At 43.9% G+C, this 12081-nt stretch overlaps 1 protein-coding gene across 11 annotated transcripts in view; it reads left to right on the top strand.

The window, feature by feature from the left end:
- Nucleotides 1-11668, top strand: part of LOC120543393 — a 221437-nt gene extending 209769 nt beyond the window's left edge. For all 11 annotated transcript variants that reach the window (XM_039776468.1, XM_039776461.1, XM_039776463.1 and 8 more), the window contains one exon: nt 6557-11668. In XM_039776468.1, coding sequence (XP_039632402.1) covers nt 6557-6560 — 4 coding nt within the window. In that variant the 3' untranslated portion in view covers nt 6561-11668. The remainder of the gene's footprint in view (nt 1-6556) is intronic.
- Nucleotides 11669-12081: the final 413 nt, after the last annotated feature.

The raw sequence follows: 12081 nt of genomic DNA, 5'->3' as shown, positions 1-12081 counted from the left end.
TTCACCTACTAACTTTTAAGGCTCTCCATAACATCATCCCTCCATATCTGTCTGACCTCCTCCATGTTGCCATTCACTCCTGCATCCTCAGAATCCTCTTCCTCCATCCACTTGACTGTCCCCTTCGCCCTTCTTACCACTATGGGGGGCTCAGCATTCAGTTGTTCTGCTCCTCAGCTCTGGAACTCACTACCATCTGAGCTTAGAAATATTGAATCATTCTCACTTTTTAAATCTAAACTTAAAACTCATTTGTTTAAGACGGCTTTTTCTCTTTGATTACAATTGATCTGTCTGATTTGAACTTCTGTATTTTACTTTTGTTTATAATCTGTTTTTTCTATTGTTTGGTGTCCTTGAGTGTTTAGAAAGGCGCCTACAAATAAATAAAATGTATTATTATTATTATTATTATTAAAAATAGCAGCCGCCCCATCATTGCCCCCTGCTGGTCACCACTCTTAACATCAGTCAGTTCTGATGAGGTTCCTCGCACCATCACCCTCTGCTTCCTGTGTCTGCGCCAATTCTGCACCCATCTAAAAACATCACCCTGAACTCCCAGGTCTTTTAGTTTGATGTCCACCCTCTCAAATGCTTTCTGATTTTCACGATAAATCATCTCACAAGCTCCACTCTGGTCATATCCTTTTGTTGCTTCTTTATAGAATTCCAGCAGGTTATTAAAACGCGACTCCATGCTGACTGTTCAGTAAAACTCCTCTTCTTGTCATGTGTTGCTCAATCAGTCAGTCAGTCATTATCCAACCCGCTATATCATAACTACAGGGTCACGGGGGTCTGCTGGAGCCAATCCCAGCCAATCCCAGGGCGCAAGGCAGGAAACAAACCCCGGGCAGGGCACACACACACCTTAGGGACAATTTAGGATCACCAATGCACCTCACCTGCATGTCTTTGGATTGTGGGAGGAAACTGGAGACATGGGGAGAACATGCAAACTCCACACGGGGAGGACCCAGGAAGAGAACCCTTAAGGGTCTCCTAACTGTGAGACAGCAGCTCCACCACTGCGCCACCCGTTGCTCAATCTTCTCCTTAATAATTCCTTACCTTAATTTTCCAGTGATTCACATTAAGCTTACTGACCTATAATTGCTTGGATCTGCCATCCATCCATTATATAACCCGCTGAATCCGAACACAGGGTCACGGGGGTCTGCCGGAGCCAATCCCAGCCAACACAGGGCACAAGGCAGGAACCAATCCTGGGTAGGGTGCCAACCCACCGCAGGACACACACACAAACACACCAAGCACACACTAGGGCCAATTCAGAATCACCAATCCACCTAACCAGCATGTCTTTGGACTGTGGGAGGAAACCGGAGCGCCCGGAGGAAACCCACGCAGACACGGGGAGAACATGCAAACTCCACGCAGGGAGGACCCGGGAAGCGAACCCAGGTCTCCTAACTGCGAGGCAGCAGCGCTACCACTGCGCCACCATGCCGCCCTGCTTGGATCTGCTTTTTATATAATGGGACAATATTTGCCATTTTCCAGTCCTTCAGAATTTCCCCAGTGCACAGTGACTCCCTAAAAGTAAGAGTTAATAGTTTCTATCTGTACTCATGTAACGGATCGCCCGGACCACAGACAGACACCACGCTGTGGTCACACAGCACACCTTTATTCTACGTACTGGCACAGCACACAATAATAACCCACAGTGCTGACAATACCCTCACAGTACTCAGTCCTTTCTTCCATTTGTCCAAAAAGCTCCACTCCTGTGCTCTCCTCCTAGCTCGGTCCACTGCCACCCGACTCCAGCTCCTGAGTTGTGTCTCCTTTTATAGAGGACCCGGAAGTGCTCCAGCTGTTCCCTGATTAGCTTCCGGCTGCACTTCCGGGTGAGATGGCAGTCCTGCACAGGAGGGCACAGTCGTTCTCCAAACGCCCCCTGGTGGTGTTCGTGAGCCACAGCAGGGTTGAACGCCCCTGCTCTGTGGCAGCGTAGCAAACCTGTCGTCCATCGTCCAGGGCCGGGCGAGTATCGCAGCCGCCTGTTACACTCACTAACCTCCTCAAGGACTCTGTGATAAAGATTATGTGGTCCTTATAATTTGTTTGATTTCAGCCTATTTGAAGGTCTGGAGGTCCAGCCTAGTCAGGAGGCACGTGACCGCCACCCTCAAAATCATGATGTTCTGAAGTACCTGTCTAGTGTACGGTGAAGATTGGGTTGTGGGGGGAATTTGCTGACTCAGAGTAACAAAAACAAGATTGTATGCAGGTCATGTGTTTCCACAGCTTACAGCATTTGTAGCCAGACCCCCCTCAGATATGGCATAACCCCAGGGAGCCAGCCCCCCAACTACTACCTGCAGGCTTCTGCTTACACACATCAGAAAATGAGGAGCTCAAACTATACCAAAATACCCTGCAAGGGAGAGGGAAACCGTAAACCTCAGGCTTTGTGAGACAACCCAAGAATTTATTGGCAAGAAAAAGGCCATAAATCAAATATATGAATTTTCTTTAAGGCAATCCGTCAAAGTCTAAAAACAGAATCAAAAATACACAAAAAAAAAAAAATTGAAAAACAAATACTCACAAAACTTCAAAGACCTGAGGGAAGCCATCTCATTTAGAAAATAACGGTGGAGGACGGTCCATCAGGTTTGATATCATGGTGGTCTTGCTCATTGTGGGGGGGAGTCAGGGGGACATTTAAGATAAATGGCACACAAATAACAAACCTAATCAATCATTTAATAACAACAGTAAAATAGTAAATAAATCCAAGCTGTAATAATGAGAATGTTTCACTTGCGCATATAAGAAGCCCATTCTTGTGTGATTTTCGCCTCTACAAAAATAAATTGTATTGTGTTTTGGGTCGTTTTCTGTTTTATTTAAGCTGTAAAATCCATTTATGGGATTGATTGATCATGTCAGAGCGAATTAGAAAAGTTTTATTTTCTTTGTGTTTCGTTTCTTTATTAATGCAATCTGACTATTTGTGCCATCGATTCAATGACATCACAGGATGTGACCCTATTAATATGGCGACAGTCACATCATAGCTTATCTCAAATTAGATAAACTCCTTCGGCGTGATTGGCTCATTTCAAATCCACACACCTCCTAATGTCAGATATCGTCCTTTTTGATTTTGACGTATGATTCTTGACTCGCCTTCTTGTTTTAGTTCCCTTCTCGTTTGCCTTTTTCTGGCTTTGATGTCTTTCTGACTGACTAGCAGCTTCTGCTTCACGTAACCATCTCTTGGTTATGTTACTCACAATCATCCTTCCAGAGTAGTGTGTTATAACATTGTGACACAACAAAATCGAGTACAGGAAGGTGTTCAAGGAAGAAAAAACATTATTAACTGTAATGATTATATACACTCACCTAAAGGATTATTAGGAACACCTGTTCAATTTCTCATGAATGTAATTATCTAATCAACCAATCACATGGCAGTTGCTTCAATGCATTTAGGGGTGTGGTCCTGGTCAAGACAATCTCCTGAACTCCAAACTGAATGTCAGAATGGCAAAGAAAGGTGATTTCAGCAATTTGGAGCGTGGCATGGTTGTTGGTGCCAGACGGGCCGGTCTGAGTATTTCACAATCTGCTCAGTTACTGGGATTTTCACGCACAACCATTTCTAGGGTTTACAAAGACTGGTGTGAAAAGGGAAAAACATCCAGTATGCGGCAGTCCTGTGGGCGAAAATGCCTTGTTGATGCTAGAGGTCAGAGGAGAATGGACCGACTGATTCAAGCTGATAGAAGAGCAACTTTGACTGAAATAACCACTCGTTACAACCGAGGTATGCAGCAAAGCATTTGTGAAGCCACAACACGCACAACCTTGAGGCGGATGGGCTACAACAGCAGAAGACCCCACAGGGTACCACTCATCTCCACTACAAATAGGAAAAAGAGGCTACAATTTGCATGAGCTCACCAAAGTTGGACAGTTAAAGACTAGAAAAATGTCGCCTGGTCTGATGAGTCTCGATTTCTGTTGAGACATTCAAATGGTAGAGTCAGAATTTGAATGAGAACATGGATCCATCATTCCTTGTTACCACTGTGCAGGCTGGTGGTGGTGGTGTAATGGTGTGGGGATGTTTTCTTGGCACACTTTAGGCCCCTTAGTGCCAATTAGGCATCGTTTAAATGCCACGGGCTACCTGAGCATTGTTTCTGACCATGTCCATCTCTTCATGACCACCATGTACCCATCCTCTGATGGCTACTTCCAGCAGGATAATGCACCATGTCACAAAGCTCGAATCATTTCAAATTGGTTTCTTGAACATGACAATGAGTTCACTGTACTAAAATGGCCCCCACAGTCACCAGATCTCAACCCAATAGAGCATCTTTGGGATGTGGTGGAACGGGAGCTTCGTGCCCTGGATATGCATCCCACAAATCTCCATCAACTGCAAGATGCTATCCTATCAATATGGGCCAACATTTCTAAAGAATGCTTTCAGCACCTTGTTGAATCAATGCCACGTCGAATTAAGGCAGTTCTGAAGGCGAAAGGGGGTCAAACATTGTATTAGTATGGTGGTCCTAATAGTCCTTTAGGTGAGTGTATGTATCCATCCATCCATTCATTATCCAACCCGTTTTATCCTAACTACAAGGTCACACACACACACAAAACCAATGTAAGCAGTTTCTTTTTCCCCATTGCATTAGTTATAAAGAGATTACATTCTTATAGCTTTAAAATCTTCATTAGAGGATATTTGTTTGATTATATTAATAATCTATCCATCCATCCATTATTCAACCCCCTATATCCTAACTACAGGGTCATGGGGGTCTGCTGGAGCCAATCTCAGCCAACACAGGGCGCAAGGCAGGAAACAAACCCCAGGCAGGGTGCCAACCCACCGCAGATGATTATAAGTATTTAACTCACAAAATACCAAGGACTGTATTTTGTATTAATCATGCTGCAGAGAGCTATATGATTTTTTACTTCAATATGATGTGGAAAGCGTACCCCCAGACACAGACAGACGACACCAGAATGTCCAAAACACACTTCTTTATTTAGATTTTCCGCACCTCAATGCCTTCAATCACCAACTCTCTCCACTGTCGACTTCTTCTTCTTCTTTCTCTTTCGACCTCCTCTCTCTCTCCTCCTCACAAGCTTCGTCTCCTTCCTCCCAACTCTGGCTCGTCTACTGGAGGGAGGCTTCCCCTTTTATCATGACCCAGAATGAGCCCCAGGTGCTCCCCTTGACGTCAATTCCTGGTGTGGCGGAAGTGTCAGGAAAGCAGCTGGAAGCCCTCCAGGTGACCTTGGAATTACTTCCGGCAGCACTTCCTGGTGTGGCGGAAGTGCTGCCATCCAGGCTTCTCTAATTGTCCGGGCGCCCCCTGGCGGTGGCCACATTCTCTCCAAATGGGCATCCCCGCTCCGTCCCTGTGGCCCCCAAATAGCTCCGGGCGGCTGCCCTCTCGTGGCCGAGGAGAAGTATTGTCCAACCAGGTGTCCCGGCCGGGCAGTGTCCCCGGTCATCTGTGAAAATGATTTGATCTTCATTTAGGTGGGAAAGGAATTAAGTTTATGCACAGAATGTGAGACTGGCTTACATTCTTTTATGTGAAAATGCTGACCTCTTGATATTAACAGAACACCCTGTGATATTATAAATCAATGTGTTCATTTTTCTTCATTCTTGCTTATTAATAATATCAAACAAAAATGTAATTTATGAATTAATAAATTAATATTATTAATCTGCTGGCGCCCTGCCCAGAGTTTGTTTCCTGCCTTGTGCCCTGTGTTGTCTGGGATTGGCTCCAGCAGACCCCCATGACCCTGTAGTTAGGATATAGGGGGTTAGATGATGGATGGATGAATGGATAGATTATTAATATAATCAAACAAATATCCTCTAATGAAGATTTTAAAGATATAAGAATGTAATCTCTTTATAACTAATGCAATGGGGAAAAAGAAACTGCTTAAATTGGTTTTGTGTGTGTCTACTGAGAAGGGCACATTCCTTAGAAATGCGAGTGCCTGGCAGTTCTTGTTTTTTGCTCTACTCCTGTATGTCATAAATTAAAGATGTAGCCCATAATCTATGTATGACCTCATAATGAACTGTTATGTTTTTGCTGTTCTCTCTTTGGATAATGAACAAGCTAGGTGATAAAAGAGAGAACATTTTTTCTTTCAGGGCAATCTGCCTGGACAAAAATCAGTTGCTCTGAGCCGGGGGTTTTGGTCAGTCTCGCAGTCTCTCTAACTCAGCCAGAATAAATATTAAAGAAGTTGCTTTTTATTTTAAATTGGTGTTTATCCTGTTGTTTTTCGACTTCATCGCTCACAGGGGCCATGAGAGTTTGGTGCTGTGCCACCTTCTACAACCTCCAGAGGGCGCTGGGTGTTTCACTTGTCACAGGCCGCCTTTCTATCCTAATACACAGTTACTTTTAATTTACATTTAGTTTGTAAAAGAGAGAAATTGAGTTGTGAATTACAGTACATGGAATGGGAATTAAACAATGACCCCTGTTGTCTTCTTTTTTTTTTGCAGATGAAGAATTTGCAGTGGTCCTACCAAAACACCTAAAGTCTGCACTGCTGATGTCTTATTGGCTTTCATTTTAACAGCATCATCATGCATCAGTGCAGAAGACCAATACCTCTAATGGCATCAGCGTTATCATCAAAATCAAAGAACAGACACTTGGAGCAGTTTCAGGCCTCAAGTACCTTTGAGCAGTTCGCTCAGATGAAGATTCAATGCCTGAAATTATGGCCAAGATGGCTCGAACAACAGCAGCACTAATGTGACTTAAGCTCCATCTGGAATGACAACAACGTCACCCTTGGATCCAAACTGAGGCTGATGCTTTCCCTTGTCTTGTCAGCTTTCTTGTATGCATGTCAGACATGGACCCTCACAGCAGAGCTACAGAAGAGAGTTCAAGCCATGGACATTTGAAGATCCTGAACATCTCCTACACCAGAAATGCTACAAATGAAGAAATCAATCTGAAGATCACACAGGCAATCATAATCCATGATAATCTGATCAAAATTGTTAAAAACATGAAAACTGAAATGGTGTGGCCTGATCACCAGATCATCAGGCCCTTTTAAGGACCATCATGCAAGGCAGGAAAAGAGGAGAGTGACAGACAAAAGAAGAAATGGAAGGGCAACAGCTTTCCCTTGTCCTGTCAGTTTTCTTGTATGCATGTCAGACATGGACCCTCACAGCAGAGCTACAGAAGAGAGTTCAAGCCATGGACATTTGAAGATCCTGAACATCTCCTACACCAGAAATGCTACAAATGAAGAAATCAATCTGAAGATCACACAGGCAATCATAATCCATGATAAACTGATCAAAATTGTTAAAAACATGAAAACTGAAATGGTGTGGCCTGATCACCAGGTCATCAGGCCCTTTTAAAGACCATCTTGCAAGGCACATTGCCAAAAGAAGAGATGGAAGGACAACAGTACACAGTGTAAGGGTCTGCACTTTAGTGACTCCCAGCTACCCGAGATGTACACAAAGAGAGAGATGGAGATGTCTTGTCAGAGAGAGATGGAGATGTCTTGTCAGCTTTCTTGTATGCATGTCAAACATGGACCCTCACAGCAGAGCTACAGAAGAGAGTTCAAGCCATGGAAATTTGAAGATCGTGAACATCTCCTACACCAGAAACGCTACAAATGAAGAAATCCATCTGAAGATCACATGGACAATTGGAATCCACGACAATAATCTGATCAAAATTGTTAAAAACATGAAAACTGAAATGGTGTGGCCTGATCACCAGGTCATCAGGCCCTTTTAAAGACCATCTTGCAAGGCACATTGCCAAAAGAAGAGATGGAAGGACAACAGCACACAGTGTAAGGGTCTGCACTTTAGTGACTCCCAGCTACCCGAGATGTACACAAAGAGAGAGATGGAGAAGGGTCATCAAGACATTTTCTGTGACTCCCCCACCCATGGATTAGGGGATACTTGGTGTGACATGAATGATCAGATAAGAAGACCCTGAAGTCCAGCTGGCCAGACAAACCCAACAGGGGTCTTTGTAGAGATTCTGCCAGGCTGTGGACTCTTTCGGGGTGCTTTGTCAGGTTATGATTTGTGACTGTGGTCACGTGTCATTGAGGAAGGTGACTTACAAGAGGTATTTAATGGGAAATTGGAAAGCACACCGAGAACTGGAAGAGTCTGCGATGTGGATACCCTGAAATTTTGTCTGAAAGTGATCAATGAAAAGCTTGGACATCTTAGATGTTAGAAAAACCAATGAAGTCTCGGGACAGAAGGGTCTTGACGTATGTACTAGCATACCCTCAGGAGGGCTAATGGTAAATTACAAGAGATGACAAAGCTTGAGGGAAGAGTTCAGATCAGAAGGCCATCTTAGGTTCTCACAGGCAGGTGGCCTTCTCTCCTGATATTTTTTGATGCCAAGTAAGCATGGATCATCTGAAAAGGTTGCAAGGGTTTTAAAAAGTTAATGTTTTCAAATGCACAATCTTTGGTATAATTCAGGCTTGTAGGTAGAGTGGAGCCTGTGGTGACAATAGGGGAAGTAAAGCAGGCACCAACCCTGGAGAGAGTGCCAGTCCATTGGAAGGCACACTCACACCCACGAAGGGTCAGTTTAGAGTTGCCCGCTCACCTAATTATATCAATAATGGCCATTGGACTTAAGGCAGGAACCAGCTCTCAACAGGGTGCCAGTCCATAGCCGGGTTCAGTCCTGCACACAGGCCTGGTGCAGTGCAGAGTTTAGAATTGCCCATGGAAATGACCACCATGTCCTAAGAAACACTGGAAATGCCACAGAAACTCAGGGAGAACATGGAGGTCCACACAGACACAACCAGGTCTGACTGGAACCTTAAATGCTGGACTGATGAGGCAGGAGTTTTAAACTCTGTGGGACCCTCAGATATTCTGTATGAAGGCAAGATGGTGCCATTAAAGACAGAAATGGTCTTGATGGCAACATAATAGGATGAACGTTCTTGCTGGATAAGGAAGATGCCAGATTCAGCTCAGTTTGCACTTTAAAATGATGGCATCTGTTAAAAGAAGTTTTTAACCCCATTGGACATTCTCAGATTTTCTTGTTATATGACTTTGAATCCCAGTGGATTTACTTTGGCTTTTTAACACAACGACTCTTTAATGTCCAAATAAGAACAGATCTCTGCAAAGTGGTCTAAATTAATGATAAACTGAAGACCACTAACTCTAATGGCATCAGCGTTGTCATCAAAATCAATGACCAGACACTTGGAACAGTTTCAGGCCTCAAGTACCTGGGAGCAGTTGGCTTAGATCAAGTTTCAATGCCTGAAATTATGGCCAAGATGGCTCAAACAACAGCAGCACCCATGTGACTTAAACCCATCTGGAATGACATCAGCGTCACCCTTGGATCCAAACTGAGGCTGATGCTTTCCCTTGTCTTGTCAGCTTTCTTGTATGCATATCAAACATGGACCCTCACAGCAGAGCTACAGAGGAGAATTCAAGCCATGGAAATTGGAAGATCTTGAACATCTCATGCACCAGAAATGCTACAAATGAAGAAATCAATCTGAAGATCACACGGACAATTGAGGAATCCATGACAATAATCTGATCAAAATTGTCAAAAACATGAAAACTGAAATGGTGTGACCTCCTCACCAGATCATCAGGCCCTTTTAAGGACCATCATGCAAGGCACATTTTCAGGAAAACGGGAGAGTGACAGACAAAAGAAGAAATGGAAGGGCAACAGTAATGATTAATTAATTTAATCAATCAATCAACTAACTAATTAATGAAGGCACCTCATGTGTCTTAATTAATTAATGAAGGATTACGTTTTCGCCCCCTTCACTTAGTATTTAGGAGATGGCAGCCATGACAGCCTTGAGTCTATGTGCACAGGTTTCTCTCTCCTTCAGCTCTGCCATATTTTAACCCGTTCTTCTTTGCCAGACTTCTCAAGCTCTGCCAGTTGTCACGGTCATCGTGAGTGAACAGCCCCGGATTGAGATCTGCACTCTGACTCGGCCACTCCAGGACATTCACATTGTTGTCTTGAAGCCATTCCTGTGTAGCTTTGTCTTTATGCTTGGGCCTGTTGTCTTCTCCCATGGTGCAGTTTTCTTGCAGACTTTAGTAGGTTCTTCTTCTGGATGTCCCATTGTATTGCTACCTTCATTGTCCCCTCACAACCCTTCCCAGATCATGTTACAGAGAAGCATCCCCACAGCCTGATGTTTCCACCACCTTGCTCCACGATGGCGATGGTGTGTTTGTGATAATGTGGAGTGTTACGTGGCATTTGGGCTCTCATTAGACCACAGAGCCTTCTTCCAGTTGATTTCAGAGCCCCTCGTGTGTCCTCTGTTGAGACGTCCTGTGTGAATCTTCTGTTTGAACCTCTACTATAAAGCTGTGGCTGGTGAAGCACCCGGGCATGGTCGTTGTCTGCACAGTTTCCCCCATTGTAGCTTGTCACTCACGGAGGTCTCTTGGTGGACTCACTCATTCATCTTCTTCAGTGTTTTTCGGATGGTCTGCTCTGCCACATTTCCAGCTCTGCCATACTCTTTCCATTTCTTCATGACTGCTTTATCTTTATATTCAGTGACTTGGAGATGTCCTTGTCTCCTTCTCTTGACTTGTGCTTGTCATGGAGTGGCTTGTTTCATTCTTCTGTCTTCATTGTGTAGGTTAGCCCACCATACTGACTCACCACAAGCTGGACCTTCCACATACAGTCAATGGAAACCCCAGACAGGTGACATCCTAAAACCAGCGGGTCTGCACCATTGAGGATTTAGGAGCGTCATATTCAATACTTATGCCATCGATTGTTTTGTGCTTTATATTTGTACTTTAGACCACTTTGCACAGATCTGTTTTCACGTTGACATTCACAAGTCTTTATCTGTTAATCAATGGAAGATTCAATCCACTGGGACTCAACGTTCATGGAAAACATCCAAAGTGATGAAGACATTTTATACACACTGCATTGCTTAGTTTACGGTTTTTGCATAATTTTGATTCTGACAGCGTAATGAATGATAAAGAAACTTGATTGAGGAGTTCTTCTAAATAAAGATCCAATCAATGATGCACTTTCATATTATTCAGAAATAAAATGGGACCCGTGACGTCACTAGGGGTGTGACACCATCAGACGGGGTGACACCCAAATGACGGTTTCTAAAGGGGTGATTCTCCATGAAATAGGAGTGTCCAGGGGCAGAAATCACCAATGGGGACAAATCCACTGGATGACTTCATCAAGCGTCCGCTCACCATTAATACTGGGAATTAATGCACTGCATTAAATGGATGCCTGTCCGCATCAATTCATGAAGTCTTCCAGGGGCCTGTTGGGGTCTTAATCCAGTCCTGGTTACCACACTGGGTGACGCGATTACTCAGGACCTGATTGATCTTTTTTTTTTTTTTTAAATAACCACTAGAGGGCATAAGTGGACTTGGAGGGCAGGCGTTTATGAAACACACAACTGGATTCACTAATCAGGGTGACAAATGGCCGGAAGGGAGGACACTGTGAGGTGGTTTGAGGGAAAGAAGTACAGTGCATCCGGAAAGTATTCACAGAGCATCACTTTCTCCACATTTTATGTTACAGCCTTATTCCAAAATGGATTAAATTCATTTTTTTCCTCAGAATTCTACACACAACACCCCATAATGACAACGTGAAAAAAGTTTACTTGAAGTTTTTGCAAATTTATTAAAAATAAAAAAATCTGACAAATCCCATGTACATAAGTATTCACAGCCTTTGCTCAATACTTTGTCGATGCACCTTTGGCAGCAATTCCAGCCTCAAGTCTTTTTGAATGTGATGCCACAAGCTTGGCACACCTATCCTTGGCCAGTTTGGCCCATTCCTCTTTGCAGCACCTCTCAAGCTCCATCAGGTTGGATGGGAAGCGTCGGTGCACAGCCATTTTAAGATCTCTCCAGAGATGTTCAATCAGATTCAAGTCTGGGCCACTCAAGGACATTCACAGAGTTGTCCTGAAGCCACTCCT

The sequence above is a fragment of the Polypterus senegalus genome, chromosome 13, assembly GCF_016835505.1.
Source record: "Polypterus senegalus isolate Bchr_013 chromosome 13, ASM1683550v1, whole genome shotgun sequence".
Taxonomy (NCBI): Eukaryota; Metazoa; Chordata; class Cladistia; order Polypteriformes; family Polypteridae; genus Polypterus; species Polypterus senegalus.
The sequence above is the reverse complement of the archived record's forward strand: the minus strand, read 5'-3'. Positions and strand labels throughout refer to the sequence as shown.